At 44.4% G+C, this 23,245-nt stretch overlaps 1 protein-coding gene across 5 annotated transcripts in view; it reads left to right on the top strand.

Annotated features, from left to right (window-relative positions):
• Positions 1-23,001, top strand: part of RAD51D (RAD51 paralog D) — a 31,775-nt gene extending 8,774 nt beyond the window's left edge. For 4 of the 5 annotated variants that reach the window (XM_070742211.1, XM_070742219.1, XM_070742236.1 and 1 more), the window contains exons 5-11: positions 2,191-2,272; positions 5,975-6,109; positions 6,666-6,761; positions 10,233-10,323; positions 12,624-12,694; positions 13,471-13,629; positions 22,538-23,001. In XM_070742211.1, coding sequence (XP_070598312.1) covers positions 2,191-2,272; positions 5,975-6,109; positions 6,666-6,761; positions 10,233-10,323; positions 12,624-12,694; positions 13,471-13,629; positions 22,538-22,645 — 742 coding nt within the window. In that variant the 3' untranslated portion in view covers positions 22,646-23,001. The remainder of the gene's footprint in view (positions 1-2,190; positions 2,273-5,974; positions 6,110-6,665; positions 6,762-10,232; positions 10,324-12,623; positions 12,695-13,470; positions 13,630-22,537) is intronic. The other variant, XM_070742246.1, reaches the window with a different exon arrangement.
• Positions 23,002-23,245: the final 244 nt, after the last annotated feature.

The raw sequence follows: 23,245 nt of genomic DNA, 5'->3' as shown, positions 1-23,245 counted from the left end.
AACTGTACTTTCACCTGTGAAAACTGAATTCTTACAATTGGCATAATTAGCTTGTATTCCAACTACTGCTCTTATTATTATTAATTGGATTTATATGCCATTCCTCTCCGAGGACTTGGAGCAGTTTACAACATTATAAAAAGACAATGTACAGCGAAATTCAATTAATTAAACTTAACAGTTAAATCTAAAAACCAGAAAACCAATTAAAATGCACACATATCCATCATACTTTCATCAGCCAGAAAGTGCAAGAGTAAAAGAAATCATTTACTGTTTTACAACTATATATTCAATAATGGGCATTTGAAAAATGATAATTTATTAAGTTTATATGCCGCCTGAGTCCTTGCAAGTCTGGGCATGTCGAATTTAACCCATTTAATTAGACACAAGAGCTCAATTTGGTGAGCAGAAAATGAGACTTGACAGTTTATTTATTTATTGGATTTGTATGCCGTCCCTCTCCAGAGACTCGGGGTGGCTAACAGCAACAACAAAGCAGTGTACAATAGTAGTCTGATGTTAGAAATAATTAAAAGCCCATTAATATAAAAAACCAAACATACATACATACCTACCATGCATAGAATTGTAAAGGCCTAGGGGGAAGAGGGTCTCAATTCCCCCATGCCTGACGGCAGAGGTGGGTTTTAAGCAGCTTACGAAAGGCAAGGAGGGTGGGGGCAATTCTAATCTTTGGGGGGAGTTGGTTCCAGAGGGCCGGGGCCGCCACAGAGAAGGCTCTTCCCCTGGGTCCCGCCAAGCGACATTCTTTAGTTGACGGGACCCGGCGAAGATCCACTCTGTGGGACCTAACTGGTCGCTGGGATTGTGATCGGAAACTGATCGGCAACCAATGCAGACTGCGTTGAATATAAGCATGAGTTTTAACTGGCAATACGTGATTTTTCTATTAGATGCATATCTCACCTTTCCTCCAGAAATTCAAGGTGGTTCTAGGAAAGGCAGGTTGTAAATATAATGAATAAATAAATAGCCATATAACAACCAGGTGAGGGAAGTGAACTAAGAGATAACGACTGACCTTAAACTGCCCAGTTAATTTTCTGTGGTTGAGGAGTCTTTGAATGTGGATCCAAGTACATTAAAAGGTATCTTGCCTGTTATGGATCAGTTCTCTATCCAGATCAACCATCCATTCAGCCCTAGTTGGCTGAAGGTTCATTTCGCCTCCCCTCTCCACTCAGAGTCTGGATGGGGGCTAACAGACTCAAGCTCAACCCCGATAAGACGGAGTGGCTGTGGGTGCTACCTCCCAAGGACACTTCCATCTGTCGTCCATCCATTACCCTGAGGGGGGGCACTTCTGACCCCCTCAGAGAGGGTCCGCAACTTGGGCGTCCTCCTCAAACCACAGCTGACTTTAGAACATGATGTAGCGAGAGGGGCATTTTCCCGTGTCCGCCTGGTGCACCAGTTGCGGCCCTATCTGGATCGGGAGTCTCTACTCACAGTCACTCATGCCCTTATCACCTCGAGGTTCGACTACTGCAATGCTCTCTACATGGGGCTACCTTTGAAGAGTGTTTGGAAACTGCAAATTATGCAGAATGCAGCCACGCGAGCAGTCGCGCGACTACCCAGACATGTCGACATCTCTCCAACACTCCGCGGTCTGCACTGGTTGCCAATTGGCTTCTGGACTCAATTCAAAGTGTTGGTTATGACCTATAAAGTCCTACCTGGCATGGGACCAGATTACTTGTGGGCCTCCTGCCGCATGAATCCCAGCGACCGGTTATTTCCTTTAGAGTCGGCCTTCTCCAGGTTCCGTCAACTAGACAATGACATTTGGCAGGGCCTAGGGGAAGAGCCTTCTCTGTGGAGGCCCCGGCCCTCTGGAATCAGCTCCCCCCAGAGATTTGTACTGTCCCCACCCTTCTCGCCTTTCGTAAGAGTCTAAAGAATCACCTATGGCACCAAGCTTGGGGTTATTAGATTCTACCCTACCCTATTCTTTGGTTTGCTTTGCCCTCTTTTTATTTTCGGCAAACAAAACATTGAATTTCTGAACCTAAATAGAGGCTTAGAACTTACTCTGAGGCTCTTTTGTCCTTCAGCAGGGAGGACCCTTGAGAGGGAGATACATGTGAAAAAATGTAAGATAAAAACTGGGATGTGCGTGTCCTGAAATTCTCATCCCCCTCGTCCCTTTTGTTGTTATAGCTTGGACAAACTTCTCGATTCGGGTATATACACGGGGGAAGTGACGGAACTTGTTGGAGCACCCAGTGCTGGAAAAACTCAGGTTGGCTGTTGTTATTATTATTATTTATTAGATTTGTATGCCGCCTCTCTCGGAAGACTTGGAGCAGCTCACAACAACAAAACACAGTACAAATCCAAAGATTAAAAAAACATTTAAAACCCTTAATATAAAACCAGTCATACATCCCAGACAAACCATACGTAAAGCGGAAATGGCCCGGGGGAATAAATTTCCCCATGCTTGACGGCAGAGGTGGGTTTTAAGGAGTTTGCGAAAGGCAAGGATGGTGGGGGCAGTCCTAATTGCCGGGGGGAGTTGATTCTAGAGGGTCGGGGCCACCACAGAAAAGGCTCTTCCCCTGGGTCCTGCCAGACGACATTGTTTCGTCGACGGGACCCGGAGAAGGCCAACTCTGTGGGACCTAACCGGTCGCTGGGATTCGTGCGGCAGAAGACGGTCCATGAGATAATCTGGTCCAATGCCATGAAGGGCTTTATAGGTCATAACCAACACTTTTGAATTGTGTCCGGAAACTGATCAGCAACCAATGCAGATGTTCTTGTTCTATTTGGTTCTTGACCTATTTGGCTATTTATCTGTTACCTTCTCATTGGACTTTAGGTAGAGAACAATCTTATAAACGTGCAATATGTATATTAAAATCATGAAAAAAATTACCGTAATTTTCAAACTACAAGATGCACTGGAACATAAAACGTATCAAGATTTTGGAAGAGTTAAATTAAGAAAAACAGTTTTTGCCTCTGGGATTACTCTACAGAACTCCCAAACCCTTTGCATGCCCTGTTTTTGTGAAAAACGCCCACTTTTGCAAAAAATGGGCTTGTTTTTTGCCACCCATCTCCTGTGTGTTGCGTTTTGCCCTCCCCAGCCCCCATGAGTACCTTGCAGGCTGCCCAAACCCTCTTTGTGTCCTGTTTTTGTGAAGAACTGGAGGCATGAGGTGGGGGTTTTGGAGGCCAAAAATGATTGTATTCGGTGTATAAAATGCACCAACATTTCCACCCTCTTTTGGGAGGAGGCGGGGAATGCATCTTTTACTCCAAAAAATATGGTATGTTCTACTCCAGTGTTTTTCAACCAGTGTCCCGCGAGACATGGTCAGGTGTGCAGCGAAGCTCAGCAAGAGAGAGAAAGAGAATAGAATAGAATAGAATAGAATAGAATTTTATTGGCCAAGTGTGATTGGACACACAAGGAATTTGTCTTGGTGCATATGCTCTCAGCGTACATAAAATAAAATATACATTTGTCAAGAATCATGTGGTACAACACTTAATGATTGTCATAGGGGTCAAATAAGCAATGAAGAAGCAATATTAATAAAAATCTTAGGATATACGCAACAAGTTACAGTCATACAGTCAACATGGGAGGAAATGGGTGATAGGAATGATGAGGAAAACTAGTAGAATAGAAGTGCAGATTTAGTAGAAAGTCTGACAGTGTTGAGGGAATTATTTGTTTAGTAGAGTGATGGCGTTCGGGAAAAAACTGTTCTTGTGTCTAGTTGTCTTGGTGTGCAGTGCTCTGTAGCGACGTTTTGAGGGTAGGAGTTGAAACAATTTGTGTCCAGGATGTGAGGGGTCAGTAAATATTTTACCCGCCCTCTTTTTGACTCGTGCAGTATACAGGTCCTCAATGGAAGGCAGATTGGCAGCAATTGTTTTTTCTGCAATTCTGATTATCCTCTGAAGTCTGTGTCGGTCCTGTTGGGTTGCAGCACCAAACCAGACAGTTATAGAGGTGCAGATGACAGACTCAATGATTCCTCTATAGAACTGAATCAGCAGCTCCTTGGGCAGTTTGAGCTTCCTGAGCTGGCGCAGAAAGAACATTCTTTGTTGTGCTTTTTTGATGATGTTTTTGATGTTAGGTGACCATTTTAGGTCTTGAGATATGATAGAACCTAGAAATTTGAAGGTCTCTACAGTTGATACTGTGTTGTCTAGTATTGTGAGAGGTGGAAGGGTGGAAGGGTTTCTCTTAAAGTCTACCACCATTTCTACAGTTTTGAGTGTGTTCAGTTCTAGATTGTTCTGGTCACACCACAAGGATAGTTGTTCAACTTCCCGTCTGTATGCAGATTCATCATTGTCTCGAATGAGTCCAATCACTGTTGTATCATCTGCAAACTTCAGTAGTTTAACAGATGGATCGTATGAGATGCAGTCATTAGTGTATAAAGAGAAGAGAAGTGGTGAAAGTACACAGCCTTGGGGGGCACCTGTGCTAATTGTACATATATCTGATGTGATTTTTCCTAGCTTCACCTGCTGCTTCCTGTCTGTTAGGAAGCTTGTGATCCACTTACAAGTGTGTTCAGGTACCGCTAGCTGATTTAGTTTGGTTAAGAGAATGTCCGGTATGATGGTATTGAATGCTGAACTGAAGTCCACAAAGAGGACCCTGGCGTAGGTCATTGGAGATTCAAGATGTTGAAGGATGTAGTGTAGAGCCAAATTAATAGCATCATCTGTTGATCTATTTGCTCGGTATGCAAATTGCAGGGGGTCTAACAGTGGATCCGTGATGGCTTTCAAATGCAACATCACTAGCCTTTCAAAGGTTTTCATAACTACAGATGTTAGAGCAACTGGTCTGTAGTCATTCAGTTCCTTGATGGAGGGCTTCTTTGGCACTGGGATGATAGTGGAGCGTTTGAAGCAGGAAGGAACATAGCACAACTCTAGTGATTTGTTGAAGATTTGGGTGAAGATGGGGGCCAATTGGTCAGCACAGACTTTTAAGCAAGAAGGAGTTATCTTGTCTGGGCCTGGTGCTTTTCCAGGCTTCTGTCTGAGAAATAGATCTTTCACTTCCTTTTCTGTGATCACTAGGGGTTGTAAACACAATGGGATGGGTTCAATTGTAGAAGATTTAGCTGTTGTTGGTGTAGAACACATTCAGGTCATCTGCCAATTGCTGATCTCCTTCAGCCTGGGAAGAAAGAAAGAAAGAGAGAGAGAGAAAGAGAGAGAGAGAAAGAAAGCAAGAGAGAAAGAAAGCAAGAGAGAAAGAGAGAGAGAAAGCAAGAGAGAAAAAGAGAGAGAAAGAAAGCAAGAGAGAAAGAGAGAGAGAGAGAGAGAGAGAAAGCAAGAGAGAAAGAGAGAGAAAGAAAGAAAGTAAGAGAAAGAGAGGCAGGGAAGGAGGGAGAGATAGAAAGAGAGCAAAAAAGAGAGGAAGGAAGGAAGAGAGAAAGAAAGAAAGAGGGATGGACAGAGAGGGGAAGGAAGACAGAGAAAGAGGGAGAGAAATAGAGCGAAAGGGAGGAAGAGAGAGAGATAATTTTTTTGTCCAAACTTTTTTTAGCCCCCCCACTCCGCCCCCGCTCAATGTGCCCCATGATTTTGTATACGTAAAAAATGTGCCGCATCTCAAAAAAGGTTGAAAATCACTGTTCTACTCAACCATTGTCAACTTTGGTGGATTCTCCTTTTCAAAGACTAAATCATGTGTTTGGATACAGTCTCATTTCTATACAACTCCGTATTCTAGCTTTGTGGTTTATCATGCCATCTTAACTCCAGGTGACTGGTATTTCATGCTCCCTAAATTCAAAATTCATAGTCTGTGACAAATCTTGGAAGTTGAAGTCCCAGTTTGAGATTTTTTGGCTTTTTCCAAATGTTTGGAAGGTGGGCTACAAAAGGCTGCTTTTGTGCATCCTAATTTCATCAATCAACGAATCTTAAGCTCTGCCTCTTGTTGCGTCTCTAGGTGTGCCTCACTGTGGCTGCAAATATATCCCATAATCTCAAGCAGACTGTCCTGTACATTGACTCAACTGGGGGCTTCACCAGTGCCCGTCTACTGGAGCTACTGAATTGCTTAACTGAGGATGAGGAAGAGCAGGTCAGCTGAGCAGGAAGTATTCATTATGGGGTGTTGGTACCTAGAAGAATATCTAGGTGGGCGTGGTGGTGCATTGGTTAGAATGCAATACTGCAGGCTAATTCTGCTCGTTGACGCAGGGGTTAGAGTGCAACACTGCAGGGTACTTCAGCTAACTTCTAGCTGCAGTTCAGCAGTTCAAATCTCACCACCGGCTCAAGGTTGACTCAGCTTTCCATCCTTCCGAGGTGGGCAAAATGAGGACCCAGGTTGTTGGGAGCAATAATGCTGATTCTGTAAACCGCTTAGAGAGGGCTGTAAAAGCACCATGAAGCGGTATATAAGTCTAAATGATATTGCTATTGCTAAAAACAGTATTCTGAGATAAACTCTGAACACCAAACACAACGATCTAATTTGCTGCTCTTGGTTCCAAGATAGGGGAGGGGGTTTGAGGCTTTGGTCTCATGATTGTGGCTACCCTCTTGGCTTTTTTGACCCTCATCCTGGTGAGCATGTAAACTTGACAGGGTGTATTACCTTAACTCTGTTCCTTACCCCATTCATTTCCCCGTAGGCTGAAGCATTGCGGAGGATCCAGGTTTTTCGTGCATTTGATGCCTACAAAATGCTTGATGTGCTGCAGGACGTCCGGAGTTATATGGCCCAGCAGGTGGGTGTTTACTGGCCAGTGTTGTTGTTTGTGGGCTTATCAGAATACATGAGTGCCAGAAGGGTGAGGAGGACAGGATGGGTAACTTTTTTTAGACCAAGGGCCAGTGTTGTTGTTTGTGGGCTTATCAGAATACATGAGTGCCAGAAGGGTGAGGAGGACAGGATGGGTAATTTTTTTTAGACCAAGGGCTGTTGTGTTCGGGCCTGGGCCAGCTGTTGCCCCCACATATGTGAGAGATGCGTCACAGAGTGATGCCAGGAAAACGTGGCAGACAGCCCAGAGGATGAGGCAGATGGTTCAGAGGAAGAGGGACGGCAAACAAATCCAATAAATAAAAATAAAATAAATAAAAAAACTGGCAGACAGCCCAGGGGATTTAGCAGGCAGCCCGTCGGATAGCCTCTCTTCTTTGGATTCGGATGCTGAACAAATAATCAATATGCTTAGCCATAAAGCAATGCAACGTAGGGCTCAATTAAGGCATTATCAACGGTGATTATGGTGTCACCTGTGTTTGGGTGTGGTCCCCAGAATGAGGGCTGGGTGTGGTTCCCATAATGAGGGCTACAGTTACAAAAGGGAACAGAGGCAGAGGCAAACTGTGGATGTTTATCTGTGTGGTTTGTGTGGCTTTGTGGTTCCTGCTTTGAAGCCTCTGCTCTGTGCCTTTGGATTTCAACTCAGCATTGTCAGGCAAGTGGGAGTTGAAAACTCTGGGACTAGCTGCTGCTCTCGTGCCTCGAGAATTCAGAGAACTCCTGGAACGTTTCTGCTACGTGACTTTTGCATTTGTTTGCTTTTTCATGAACTTTGTCTCTAGCTGAATTTTCGCCTCGAACTGTGTTTTACTCCTGAAAATAAGGACAGTTTTCTTTAGACTTTTCTTTTATGTTTAATACAAGTTTGCTGATTAGCAATGCACGTGTGTGTCTGACCTTCTTTCCTGGACCGTTAATTATCGCCTGAGCCCGGTCAGGCAGAACAAGGGCCAGCCTGGTTTTTGAGTAGTATGTTGGGAGTATGTACACCAAAACTGATAGGAACAAAATCAGATTTAAAATTAATCAAGTTTCAGTATCAATTTGATAGAACAGAACAGAACAGAACAGAATAGAATAGAATAGCTTTATTGGCCAAGTCTGATTGAACATACAAGAAATTTGTCTTTGGTGCATATGCTTAATGTACCTAAAGAAAAAATAAAATATATTAAGAACATCAGAAGAGCCATGCTGAGTCAGGCCAAAGCCCATCGAGTCCAGCATTCTGTGTCACACAGTGGCCCACCAATTGTCCATGGGGATCTTGAGCAGAAAGAGAAGGCAAGACCCTCCCTTTCCCCTGACCCCCAACAAATGGTACTCAAGGGAATCCTGCCTGCATCAAGCAACATAGAGGCGGCACACGGACATCCATTTCAATAACCACCGATACACTTGGCATCCGTGAATCTGTCTAATCCTGCCTTGAAGCTATCAAGGCTGACTTGCAGTCAAGTGTCCCCAATGGATTTTTAAGAAGACAGCTATGCAGGCAGGCAGAACAGTCTTGAACATGCAGGAGGAACAACAAAAATACATTTTTAAATGTTCAGTTGACTGAGTTTCATGTTTAATGAATAAAACAACAATAACAACCACCACCACCACCACCTAACAGTGACTGCCTAATCAATCTCTTTTCCATCCTGCCAGCCACTTTCTCCTTTTCTTTCCTAACCCATTATGGTGAATCTCCTCCACAACCTCACCATTCTATTTAACTATCTATTCTCCTATTTTTTTTTCTTTTTCTCTCTCCACTATTTCCATGTACACATCTATGCATTTACTGTAGGACATATCAGAACATACATAATTATACATTTCTATCCAATCTATCATGAATTAATATCTGGGGTGGTGCAGTGGTTAGAGTGCAGCCCTGCAGGCTACTTCAGCTAACTGCTAGCTGTAGTTCAGCAGTTCAGATCTCATCCCTGGCTCAAGGTTGACTCAGCCTTCCATCCTTCTGATGTGTGTAAAATGAGGACCCAGATTGTTGGGGGCAATGTTGGGGGCATCGGACCAGAATATCTCCGGGACCGCCTTCTGCCGCACGAATCCCAGCGACCAGTTAGGTCCCACAGAGTTAGCCTTCTCCGGGTCCCTTCGACTAAACAATGTCGTCTGGTGGGACCCAGGGGAAGAGCCTTCTCTGTGGCGGCCCCGAACCTCTGGAACCAGCTCCCCCCTGAGATTAGGATTGCCCCCACCCTCCTTGCCTTTCGTAAGCTCCTTAAGAACCACTTCTGTCGTCAGGCATGGTGGAATTGAGACATCTTCCCCGGGCCTATATAATTTATGTATGGTATGTTGTGTGTATGTTTTTTAAATTATGGGTTTTTAGCTCTTTGAAATATTAGATTTGTATTTTACATTGTTCTTTGTTATTGTTGTGAGCCTCCCCGAGTCTACGGAGAGGGGCGTCATACAAATTAAATAAATAAATAAATAAATAAATAAATAAATAAATAAATAAATATGCTGATCCTGTAAACTACTTAGAGAAGGGTATAAAAGCAAAATGGAGCAGTATATAAGTCTAAATTGCTATTGCCATTTTTGCACCTATTTATATATTTAATCAATTTGTTTTCCCCATTTCTTTACACTCCCCGCCCTCTATCTCCATCTCCTCTTTCTACCTCCTTTCTCCTTCTCTTCCCTTTCCTACTTCTCTCCACTCCTTCTCTCCTCCCTTCCCTTTCTACTTCCTCCTCCTCCCTCTTGACCTTTCCCTGAATGATTCTAATCATAATTCGTCTTAAATTTAACAAACTGATAACCTCCAGCCTATTTATTTATTTATTAGATTTGTATGCCGCCCCTCTCCGTAGACTCAGGGTGGCTCACAACAGCAATAGAACAATTCATAACAAATTAATAATTTAAAAACATTTAAAAACCCCATTATTAAGCAGACATACATACAAACATACCATACATAAATTGTATAGGCCTGGGGGAGATATCTCAATTCCTCCATGCCTGGCGGCAAAGGTGGGTTTTAAGGAGTTTACGGAAGGCAAGGAGGGTGGGGGCAGTTCTAATCTCCGGGGGGAGCTGGTTCCAGAGAGTCGGTGCCACCACAGAGAAGACTCTTCGCCTGGGACCCGCCAAACGGCATTGTTTAGTCGACGGGACCCAGAGAAGGCCAACTCTGTGGGACCTAATCGGTCGCTGGGATTCGCTATTCAGATGATCTAAGACTAGTATTTCCTGCTGCAGAGTTTAGGCATAGGTAACATGTAGGGCATGTGAATCCATGGCTTTAAACTATAAGCAAAGTTCAGTTTTTGGATGCGACATCTTCCTTCATCTGCTCCCCTGTTTCAAAGAAAGGAACTCATTGGCTTTTTAAAATAATTTCTGATTTCTATTTGTAGTTTTATTTAATTTGCCCTTTGTTTTTATTTTTATTTTAAAGATACTCAGCACTTCTGGACCAGTGAAGCTGCTTATTGTGGATTCCATTTCTGCTGTAATTTGCCCTTTCTTGGGACTTCGGCAGCCTGATGGTCAGTTATGTACACCTATCATCACAGAGAATGTTTCTTAATACGCTTCATTAATGGCCCTGTTGTTTTACAGAATCATATCCTACATGATCTGTTCCTTAAAGCAGTGGCCACTTTAAGACCTGTGTACTTCAAGTCCCAGAATTCCCTTCTTAAAGTTTAAAGTCTTAAAGTTGCCAGAGTTGGACACTTTGGCTTAAAGAGTTAAAAATATAACATGGAAGACAATAGAGAAATTAGCAGGGTTAAGAGAAGTAAGATCACACAAGTTCACTGATCACATTCAATGTGGCAACCTATTTTCTGTATGTTCAAAGTTCCATAGCAATAAAGTTTCATATTTATGAAGTAGTAGTTGAGCATAAAAGTATAGTATACAAAGGTCACAAAAGACCACAGTGTAATAATTAAGGTTCCTTGTTGTTTGTTGTTCAGCTGATAAGCCGTGTCCAACTCTTTGCAACTCCATGGACCATAGCACACCAGGCCCCCTCTTGTACTTAATGTCTCCTGGACATTATGTTCATTGGTTGAGTCTTTCCCACAACCAGACTCTTTTCCAATGAGTCTTCTCATTTGATGGCCAAAGTATTTGAATTTCAGCTTCAGCGTCTGTTTTTCCAAAGAATGGGATTAATTTCCTTTAGGAAAGATTCCTTATGGCATAGGAATACAGTGTTCCCTCGATTTTTGCGGGTCCGAACTTTGCGAAAAGTCTATACCACGGTTTTTCAAAAAATATTATTAAAAAAAATACTCTGGTTTTTCTGCACACCAAGGGTTTTCTGGGGCTGCCCGATGTATAATACTGTGCGTTTTAACTTTCTTCCTCCCCCCTCCATCCCAGCCGTCCTGCTTCTTTAAATAAAAGCTCAATTTCCGCCCCAGCCTTCCGATCCCACCCCTTTAATTCTCGGAGCGTTGGTACGCTCCAATTGAAGCCGAGCCTTACTGCTGCCCGCTGCCGCCGCTGCAGCGAGCGCAGCAAAGCCTCCTGCTTGCCACCCCATTGCCCCTGCAGGTTCTGGGGGTAAGTAAAACCAGGAATGAAGGATGGAGGGGGAGGATGGAAGGAAAGAAAGGGTGCATGTCTACTTTGCGGAAATTCGACTTTGGCGGGTGGTCTCGGAATGCATTCCCTGCGAAAATCGAGGGTACATTGTAGTTGTAAATAGACATAATACTGTATTTCATATTCATTCCATTTTTCTTCTTAAGGTATGATGTGACAGCCTTCACATCTTTCAGTCCCCGTGACTGGGAATTACAAGAGATGAACCAGAAAACATTTGTTACATGTCTACTCCTTTGTTTAGTGAAAGCTGTCACAGAATAGAAACATAGAAACATAGAAGACTGACAGCAGAAAAAGACCTCCTGGTCCATCTAGTCTGCCCTTATACTATTTCCTGTATTTTATCTTAGGATGGATATATGTTTATCCCAGGCATGTTTAAATTCAGTTACTGTGGATTTACCAACCACGTCTCCTGGAAGTTTGTTCCAAGGATCTACTACTCTTTCAGTGAAATAATATTTTCTCATGTTGCTTTTGATCTTTCCCCCAACTAACTTCAGATTGTGTCCCCTTGACATTAGACCTTTCATTCATGCTAGCGATGAACTTACTTATTTATTTATCTTCCATCTTTGTTATTTTTATAAATAAATTAAGGCGGTGAACGTATCCAACACACCCTCCTCTTCCTATTTTCCCTACAACTAGCCTGTGAAGTGGGTTGGGCTGAGACCAAGTGGCCGGCCCAAGGTCACTCAACTGGCTTTCATGGCTAAAGCAGGGCTAGAACTCATAGTCGGCTGGTTACTAGGCTGCTGCCTTAAATCATTAGACCAAATTGACTCTCTTTATTATATATGTGGTTCTCAGGGCATAAGATTTACACAACCAGCTAAATCCTAAACCTGCATTAATATGATTTCTATGTTTGTTAACCATGCTGTTCCCCCCCCCACCCAAAAAAAACATATTTTAATGTAAAGTGATAACTAGGTTCATAAATGTGCTATCCGCCCCCCCCCCAAATAAGGTGACAAAATACATGAACGGATTTATATTAAAATTGATTGTTTCCTGATTGCTTATTATACCCTATGATTATCATTAAGTGTTGTATCTCATGATGCTTGACAAATATATCTTTTCCTTTATGTATATAAAAAGTATATGCACCAAAGACAAATTCCTTGCGTTTCCAATCACATTTGGCCAATAAAGAATTTTATTCTAATTCTATTGTAAAGCTTTAAGTGCGGTGATTTCTCCTTCTCCCTTTGTATAGGCATGGCCCTCATGATGCATTTGGCTAGGGAGATGAAAACCCTTGCCAAAGAATTTGGGATTGCCGTATTGGTAAGTATTCAGACCAGACTTTTACTTACGCTTGCTTTTGGCTTTTATGTGTTATAGTTCTGCTCTTGTAGTGTGAGCTAGGCCAGCTAATACATTAAGTCTGCCACCACTTCCTTGCTTTTAATTCTAAATATGAAGAATACATTTTATTTGAAAGAAGTTTATGTCCAGGATGCGAGAGATCAGTAAATATTTTCACTGCCCTCTTTTTGACTCGTGCAGTGTACAGGTCCTCAATGGAAGGCAGGTTGGCAGCAATTTTTTCACCGTTTCCCAGGAGTTGCCTAACAAATTTCCCATGGTGTTAGGAACTAAGACATCTATTCTGGTGCCTTGGAACGTATTTTTACAATCCGACCAATCAGGCGTTTACAGTAGGGGTGTCCCTCCAACCTTCCTGCCAATCAGCTTAAAGCTCTGTTGAGAGAATTGGTGCTAGACTTATAGTTCGGGGTCACCACAACATCAGGAACTGTATTAAGGGCTCGCGAAATTAGAAAGGTTGAGAACCACTGTTCAACAGGAAACTCTAAGGTGGAGCCCAACAGAGGGTGTAAATCTCAGGCATTCTCAGCAGTTAAAGTTTATTTAAAGTTTAATCTTAAAAAATGAGGATGTCACCTGGGTTCTGGAAAGCAAAGTTTCAGCCTCCGGCATTATCTTTATTTTTAAGACTGGGTTTTTCCCCCCCCAAATGGTCCTCATAAATCTTTTAAATATGGGTGGTCCTCCGCTTATGACTGAAGGTGATGCTAAAACTATCTGTTATGTTTTAGTTGACAAACCATGTGACCAGAGATGCTGCTGGTGGTTTTAAACCAGCGTTGGGTCGCTCGTGGAGTTACATACCTAACACTCGGCTGCTGCTGGAGAAGAAAAAACTGAATTCTGAGAAAACAGTCCAAGTCGCATCTTTGATGAAATCTCCTCGACAGGTGAGAGAACATGTAACAGTTGTCTACGCTATGGTCTCCATATATCAAACTTCTCCAACCTAGTGGTGTTCAATTGTGTTGGAAATATATTTCTCAGAAGTCCTCGCCAGTATAGTCGAGCATTTATCGGCAATGTAACCTAATAGTTAAAAAGTTGGAGGGAAAATTTTAAGTAGGAGACCTGGGCTCATTCATAATAGCTTTCATGTTAAACATAATTCATACAACATCATTCATATAAAACATCATTCCCTTCCCCCATCCCCAGGAAAATAACTTATCCCCAAATCTAGCACCTCTGAATGATTTTGTAGTTCAGCTCATCCAAATATAATGAACTGTACGATTCTTAGCCAGCATGTTTACTAAAACAACAACTCCCCTCAGTCTCTACCTGCATGGCCAGGCTACACGCTGGCTGAGCATAATGGACATTTATTTATTTATTTATTGGATTTGTATGCCGCCCCTCTCAATAGACTCGGGGGGGCTAACAACAGTGATAAAAACAGCATGTAACAATCCAATAATAAACAACTAAAAAACCCCTTAATATAAAACCAAACATACATACAAACATACCATACGTAAATATCTCAGTTCCCCCATGCCTGACGGCAGAGGTGGGTTTTAAGAAGCTTATGAAAGGCAAGGAGGGTGGGGGCAATTCTAATCTTTGGGGGGAGTTGGTTCCAAAGGGCCGGGGCCGCCACAGAGAAGGCTCTTCCTCTGGGTCCCGCCAAACGACATTGTTTAGTTGACGGGACCCGGAGAAGGCCCACTCTGTGGGACCTAACCGGTCGCTGGGATTTGTGCGGCAGAAGGCGGTCCCTGAGATAATCTGGTCTGGTGCCATGAAGGGCTTTATAGGTCATAACCAACACTTTGAATTGTGACCGGAAACTGATCAGCAACCAATGCAGACTGCGGAGTGTTGGAGCAACATGGGCATATTTAGGAAGGCCCATGATAGCTCTCGCAGCTGCATTCTGCACGATCTGAAGTTTCCGAACACTTTTCAAAGGTAGCCCCATGTAGAGAGCGTTACAGTAGTCGAACCTCGAGGTGATGAGGGCATGAGTGACTGTGAGCAGTGACTCCCGGTCCAAATAGGGCCACAACTGGTGCACCAGGTGAACCTGGGCAAACGCCCCCCTTGTAGTCAGTACAGGGGTAAAATCTAAAAATTTTTGCCACTAATTCTGTGAGTGTGGCTTGGTGGACGTGGCTTGGTGGGGGGATCATGTGGCCAGATGGATGTGGCCAATTTGACATCACTCATGTCACTCACTGTTAGAGCCACGAGCTGCACATTCTGAAGCACATTCTGCCCTTCTGAACCCCCCAAACGCTTTGAGTTTCTCTCTGCCACTTGGCTTGACTGCCCAAGCGAAACTCGGAGCCTTCTCTTGCCCTGCTCTCCATCCCAGTGGGCTGCGCATCCCCCCTGCCCATCCTCTGTACAAACCACCTGCTCCGTTTCTGCAAAGGCAAAGACCCCTCCCCCCTGCAGGGCGATCCAAAGAGGGGAGGGGGATGCTGCAGAAAAGGCCGCCTTCCACTCGTCCCACCCATAGTGCTGATATTTAAAGACTCTCTAGAAATTATTATTATTATTATTTATTAGGTTTGTATTATTTATTAGATTTGTATGCCGCCCCTCTCCGCAGACTTGTGGTGGCTCACAGCAGTGATAAAACAATATACAATAACAAATCTAATATTAAGAGGCTAAAATAACAATTTAACATTAAAAGCCTAAAAAAACCCTTTATATAAAAAGCATACGCACAAACATACCATACATAAAACTACATAGGCAAGGGGAGATGTCTCAGTTCCCCCATGCCTGACGGCAGAGGTGGGTTTTAAGAAGTTTACGAAAGGCAAGGAGGGTGGGGGCAATCCTAATCTCTGGGGGGAGCTGGTTCCAGAGGGTCGGGGCCGCCACAGAGAAGGCTCTTCCCCTGGGTCCCGCCAGCCGACATTGTTTAGTCGACAGGACCCGGAGAAGGCCAACTCTGTGGGACCTGACCGGCCGCTGGGATTTGTGCAGCAGAAATGCAACACTGGGGAAGGCTATTAGTACTGTTGGAAGAAATATCCTGGGTTCCATTCCAAGTGTGGGGGAAAGACACTGGAAACATGGTGGTTGCTTGGAAAGATGATTTTAATGGTGGACAGGACCGCGTGATTTGAGGTCCTGAAGAAAAGGAGGATGACATGCCTTGAAGATCTTAAAGGGAAAAAAAGGGCCGAGATGCTGAGAATGCCTGAGATTTACACCCTCTGTTGGGCACCACCTTAGAAATTTCCTGTTGAACAGTGGTTCTCAACCTTTGTAATGTTGCGAGCCCTTAATACAGTTCCTCATATTGTGGTGACTCTGAACTATAAGTCTAGCGCCAATTCTCAGAGCTTTAAGCTGATTGGCAGGAAGGTCAGAGGGACACCCCCACTGTAAACACCTGATTGGTCGGATTGTAAAAATATGTTATAGGGCGCCAGAATAGAAACTTTAGTTCCTAACACCATGGGAAATTTGTTAAGCGACTCCTGGGAAATGGTGATTTGACCCCCAAAGGGGTCCCGACCCCAAGTTGAGAACAACTGCTGTAGAAGAAATGTATTCCAGGGGGCAGGGGTGTGTTAGCTAACTTTGTAGGTTTGCTGGGAGATGTAATCTTCCCAGGTGCCATGTGGTGGGTTTCTATTGCTAGATGGGTCCTATTATGCCCTGGCTTTTGTGTTGCAGATGAGTTGGCTCAGGCCTTAGTAATGGCTCATTGACAAAGGTGGGGGTTGGCTGAGTTCCTGCTTCCCTTTTAGGGGAAATATTCTGCCCTTTTAATATTTCCTATAATACATTGATCCCTCTATTATCGCGAGGGTTCCGTTCCAAGACCCCTCGCGATAATCGATTTTTCGCGATGTAGGGTTGCGGAAGTAAAAACACCATCTGCGCATGCGCGCCCTTTTTTTCTATGGCCGTGCATGCGTAGATGGTGGAGTTTGCGTTCCCCGCCGCCCACGCAAAGGGGAAACCCTGATTCGGCTCCTCGCTGCTGCTGCGCTACCGAGCAGATCAGCTGCTGGGCGGCTGAAGGAACCTTCCCTGGGTCTTCCCCCTCTTGCTGGCGGGCGGGGCGAGCGGCGGGCATCAGCGAGGAGCCGGGGTTTCCCCTTTGCGTGGGCAGCCAGGAAGACCCAGGTTGGGGGTTTGGGGGGGTGCTGGGAAGCCCCCCAGGCCGGCTGCGACCTTTTAAAACAGCCGCGCCGCTTCCCAGCTGACTCCCGAAGCCAAACGCGGAAGTGGGGTTTTTTTAATTAATATTTTTTTAAAAATCGCGATATAGCGTTTCGCGAAGATCGAGATCGCGAAACTCGAGGGATCACTGTATTTCATTTTTCTAGGAGAGGGTTGGGTGCTAACTTCCTTCAACACGATTAGAAATAGGATTATGTTAAGAACTGTATTAACGAAGAAGCACAGATAAAAAGATAAAGACAACTGCCATTTGCCAGGGATTTTGCTTAAAAAATCTCAGCTATCTTTGTGGTTTGGGATTCTGAGCAGAAAACATCCTGCCTGTCCTTGATATTGATAGGCATGTAATTTTAATTTAATTTTCAAACATAATCCTATAAGGGACAGGAAGCATGGAAAGATTAATTGTTTTTTAGAGTAATGGGCACTTTTGGAGTTTTGAGACATATGAGTATTTTTACAAAGTAGCTCCTTTTTGGTAAAAAAAAAAATCCCTACTTTTTCTAGTTTGTTTGTTTACTTGGGGGAAAGGGGAGTCTTCTAAACAAAGCTCTTACAGCCCAGTATTTTATTTATAAGAATGGATAGGTGGCCTTTATTTAGAGGCAAACCGGTATAACACCTGAGTTTTAAAATGTTGCTTTTCAGGTTGTAGGAGTCGCAAACAAAGTTTAACTGAATGATTAATAAAGTGTGATGAGCCAAAGAATTGGAGCTATTCCATGAGAAACATAGAAACGTAGAAGACTGACGGCAGAAAAAGACCTCATGGTCCATCTATTCTGCCCTTATACTATTTCCTGTATTTTATCTTGCAATGGATATATGTTTATCCCAGGCATGTTTAAATTCAGTTACTGTGGATTTACCAACCACGTCTGCTGGAAGTTTGTTCCAAGGATCTACTACTCTTTCAGTGAAATAATATTTTCTCACGTTGCTTTTGATCTTTCCCCCAACTAACTTCAGATTGTGCCCCCTTGTTCTTGTGTTCACTTTCCTATTAAAAACACTTCCCTCCTGAACCTTATTTAACCCTTTAACATATTTAAATGTTTCGATCATGTCCCCCCTTTTCCTTCTGTCCTCCAGACCAGTGTTTCCCAACCTTTTTTAAGCCGCGGCACATTATTCATATTTTCAAAATCCTGGGGAACATTGAAAGGGGGGGCGGGGGGGCGGGCTAAAGAAAAGTTTGGACAAAAAACCCTCTCTCTTCCTCCCTTTCGCTCTATTTCTCCCTCTTTCTCTCTTTTCCTTCCTTCCCTTCTTTCTCTCTCTCCATCCCTCTTTCTTTCTTCCTCTCTTTTTTGCTCTCTTTCTATCTCCCTCCTTCCCTTCCTCTATGTCTTTCTCTCTCCCTTGCTCTCTCTCTCTCTCTGTGTCTCTCTTGCTATCTCTTTTTTGCTTTTTTCTCTCTTTCTTGCTCTCTCTCTCTCTTTCACTGTCTCTTGCTATACGTATGTCTCTTTCTTTCTCTTTGCCTCTCTTGCTATCTTTCTTTCTCTCTCTTTCTCTCTCTCTGTCTCTCTTGCTATGTCTCTCTTTCTTTCTCTTTCTCTCTCGCTCTCTCTGCCTCTCTTGCTATGTCTCTCTTTCTCTGCCTCTCTTGCTATCTCTCTTTCTCGCTCTGTCTCTCTTTCTCTGCCTCTCTTGCTATGTCTCTCTTTCTCGCTCTGTCTCTCTTTCTCTGCCTCTCTTGCTGTCTCTCTTTCTCGCTCTGTCTCTTTTTCTCTGCCTCTCTTGCTATGTCTCTCTTTCTCTCTCTCTCTGCCTCTCTTATATGTCTCTCTTTCTTTCTCTCTCTCTCTCAGCTGACTGCAAGCGGGAGCCCTGATGGCGGCGGCTGGACGTGCTGCTGGACGCCGTATATGCCAGGCCCGCAGCGCCAGCATGGACGGCGTCCAGCAGCACGTCCAACCGCCACCGTCAGGGCTCCCGCTTGCAGTCAGCTGAGAGAGAGAGAGAGACAGAGCTCCCCCTCGCCGCCGCCTGGAGCTCCCTCTCGCTGCCGCCTGGAGCTCCCTCTCGCCGCCGCCATCTCCCCGCGACTGCCTGCGGCCGCTGCAGCTACCATCCCCCCCGCTCCCACCGCCAGTGCCCTCCCACCGGGCCCCAAAGGACACTTGCCGCCGACGCCAGAGAAGCTCCAGCTGGGCGGGGCGCTGCCGGTGCCTCTGACCTGGGGCTCCCACTCGCAGCTGTCCCTCGGCTCCTGCCTGATGCCGCGGTTTCTGGCGCTCTCCTGCTGGGCCCCAAAGAAGGAAGGCGAGAAAAAGGCGCGAAGAATGAAGCTCTCCTTCTTCCTGCCTTCCTTCTTTGGGGCCCAGCAGGAGAGCGCCGAAAACCGCGGCATCGAGCAGGAGCCGGGGGACAGCTGCGAGCAGGAGCTCCAGGTCGGCACCGGCAGCGCCCCGCCCAGCTGGCTAGGAGCTTCGCGGCACACCTGGCCGTGTCTTGCGGCACACTAGTGTGCCGCGGCACAACGGTTGGGAAACGCTGCTCCAGACTATACAGATTGAGTTCATTAAGTCTTTTCTGATACGTTTTATGCTTAAGACCTTCCACCATTCTTGTAGCCCGTCTTTGGACCCGTTCAATTTTGTCAATATCTTTTTGTAGGTGAGGTCTCCAGAACTGAACACAGTATTCCAAATGTGGTCTCACCAGCGCTTTATATAAGGGGATCACAACCTCCCTCTTCCTGCTTGTTGTACCTCTAGCTATGCAGCCAAGCATCCTACTTGCTTTTCCTACTGCCCGACCACACTGCTCACCCATTTTGAGACTGTCAGAAATCACTACCCCTAAATCCTTCTCTTCTGAAGTTTTTGCTAACACAGAACTGCCAATGCAATACTCAGATTGAGGATTCCTTTTCCCCAAGTGCATTATTTTACATGAGAAGTATATGTGAGAACTTTGGTGCCTAGTGAAAAAATTCAGAAGGCAGGTCTCTGACTGAAAGACTCAGCTTCTTACCCTGTTTCCCCGAAAATAAGAAAGTGTCTTATATTAATTTTTGCTCCCAAAGATGTGCTACGTCTTACATTCAGGGGATGTCTTATTTTTTTTCAATGAAGAAATAATGCAGCTTACAGGGAACAGTGTCGCCGATGCGTGTTTTATACCATATGCATCTTTCTGATCCGTTCCATGAATTGACATGTCAGCAGACCCCCTACCATATTTAAAACTACGGTATACGGTAGGGTGCGATCCTGCTGCAGCAAAAACACATCCAGACACGCAGCCGCATATTGGATGCATGTAGGATGTGTTTTAAATCTGATTGATGCAGCGTTTTGGGATGCAATTTATATGTTCTGTTCGGGAATGCTGCAGAACGAAACGTCTCCTATGTCTTATTTTCAGGGGATGCCTTATATTAGGCAATTCTATGAAACCTCTCCTATGTCTTACTTTTGGGGGCGACTTATTTTCAGGGAAACAGGGTAGAGATAAAGTTGGAATACTATGTTCAGTTCTGGAGACCTCACCTACAAAAATATATTGACAAAATTGAACGGGTCCAAAGACGGTCTACAAGAATGGTGGAAGGTCTTAAGCATAAAACGTATCAGGCAAGACTAAATGAACTCAATTTGTATAGTCTGGAGGACAGAAGGAAAAGGGGGGACATGATCGAAACATTTAAATATCTTAAAGGGTTAAATAAGGTTCAGGAGGGAAGTGTTTTCAATAGGAAAGTGAACACGAGAACAAGGGGGCACAATCAGGTTAGTTGGGGGAAAGATTAGAAGCAACATGAGAAAATATTATTTTACTGAAAGAGTAGTAGATGCTTGGAACAAACTTCCAGCAGACATGGTTGGTAAATCCACCGTAACTGAATTTAAACACGCCTGGGGATAAACATATATCCATCCTAAGATAAAATACAGGAAATAGTATAAGGGCAGACTAGATGGACCATGAGGTCTTTTTCTGCTGTCAATCTTCTATGTTTCTAAATACATGCCAGATCCCCAACCTTTGGGCTGTGGCCCACTACTAGGCTGTGGCCCACTACTAGGCTGTGGCCTAATTGCCACTGGGCTGCATGAGGGGCCGGTCCGTACGCATATCTCTGCGCATTCATATGGCCCCACTTGTGCAAGCTTCGTCATGGGTGCTCATGATCCCTCTTGTATAAGCCTCATCATTAAGTCATTAAGTGTTGCACCTCATGATTCTTGACAAATGTAATTTTCTTTTATGTACACTCAGTGCATATGCACCAAAAATATATTCCTTGTGTATCCAATCATACTTGGCCAATAAAGAATTCCATTCCATCCCATCCTATTCTATTCTATTCTATTCATCGGCTCTACCGACATGAACATTGCCAGGAATGTCGCAGGATCTCATACATGTGCCCATGTGCTTGCCCCTCCCACAAAATCATCCCTTCTTTCTCCCCTCTCCCCCCAACTCCAGGCCACCAACCCGGAAAGGTTGGGGAACTCTGTGCTATGTGCAAGCACCTGGATTTTGACGTCATGACTGTAAGGACGTTGTGATGGCCATAAGTGCGAGGCCATGTCATGTTTTTCAATGCCATTAGAATCTCAAACAATAGCAATAGCTTTTAGGTTTATATACTGCTTCACAGCCCTCTCCAAGTGGCTTACAGAGGGTAAACACATTGCTCCCAAAAATCTGGGTCCTCATTTTACCAATCTTGGAAGGACGGGAGGCTGAGTCAATCTTAAGCCTACTGAGATTCGATCTGCCAAACTGCTGACAGACGGTGATCAGCAGAAGTGACTTGCAATGCTGCACTCTTAACTACTGAACCACCGAGGCTCAGTTCCTAAAGGAATGTTGCAAATCATGACTACTTATAGTGTGCTTTTCTGCCTGGTGCACCAGTTGCGGCCCTATCTGGACCGGGACTCACTGCTCACAGTCACTCATGCCCTCATCACCTCGAGGTTCGACTACTGTAACGCTCTCTACATGGGGCTACCTTTGAAAAGTGTTCGGAAACTTCAGATCGTGCAGAATGCAGCTGCGAGAGCAATCATGGGCTTCCCCAGGTATGCCCATGTCACACCAACACTCCGCAGTTTGCATTGGTTGCTGATCAATTTCCGGTCACAATTCAAAGTGTTGGTTATGACCTATAAAGCCCTTCATGGCATCGGACCAGAATACCTCTGGGACCGCCTTCTGCCGCACGAATCCCAGCGACCGGTTAGGTCCCACAGAGTTGGCCTTCTCCGGGTCCCATCGACTAAACAATGTCGTTTGGCGGGACCCAGGAGAAGAGCCTTCTCTGTGGCGACCCCGACCCTCTGGAACCAGCTCCCCCCAGATATCAGAGTTGCCCCCACCCTCCTTGCCTTTCGCAAGCTCCTTAAAACCCACCTCTGTCATCAGGCATGGGGGAATTGAAATTTCCCTTCCCCCTAGGCTTATAGAATTTATACATGGTATGTTTGTATGTATGATTGGTTCTTTAAATTGGGGTTTTTTAAGATTATTTTTAATATTAGATTTGTTCATATTGTCTTTTTTATTGTTGTTAGCCACCCCGAGTCTTCGGAGAGGGGCGGCATACAAATCTAACAAATACAAATACAAATACAAATGTACTTGTGTTGGGATCCTTACAGTGTTCCTTTTTTGCAGCCTTGTGGAGTGCACACAGAATTAGACCTGAGGAACTGGGAAGTGAAAAAAGGAAGTCGGGTCCCAGCAGGAGAAGGACTAAATGATGGCACGGGTGTGTCTTCCTGATTCACCGTTGGCTTTCCTGAACATCGCAGGAGGTTTGAAAATGGAAAAAAAAAAAGCAGTTCAGGTTTTAGAGGAACGGAGAATAAAAACCAGTATCAGCCTTTTCCTAACTGACTCTGCCTCCCCAATTTATTGGATTTCGGCTCCCAGAATCCTGAAGGAACACGGCCTGCAATCGGGGATGATCCAAATTCAAAAACATTTTGTAAGACACAGTTTCTTTGATTGGAACATTATATTGTTTGGGTTAATTGTGGAAATGTGCACTGGATTGGCTGAAGTCAGGAATTCAGCAATTGCAATTTTTATGTAGATAAATGTACAGTTTGTCATTACTAAAGAGATATTGAATGGAATTGTTTCTCCAAAGGAGCTTCCTTGTTGTTCCCTGTAATTGCTACGGAGTATTGACATCCTGATCTTTGCTACGTGAAATGGGCTTAAACCTGTTCTGTCTGGGTCACTCCAGAAGCCAACACCAATCCAAAAAGAGAAGCCAGACACACTGGTAAAGGGCAATGGCAGTTTATATAATTCAAGGAAAACACAGGTAACAGAAAATGTCCTTACAAACAGGAAAAACGCTGGAACTTCAAATAT

This window comes from Erythrolamprus reginae, chromosome 1 (assembly GCF_031021105.1).
Source record: "Erythrolamprus reginae isolate rEryReg1 chromosome 1, rEryReg1.hap1, whole genome shotgun sequence".
In the NCBI taxonomy this organism is placed as follows: Eukaryota; Metazoa; Chordata; class Lepidosauria; order Squamata; family Dipsadidae; genus Erythrolamprus; species Erythrolamprus reginae.
This window is presented reverse-complemented; position numbering and strand designations above follow the sequence as displayed.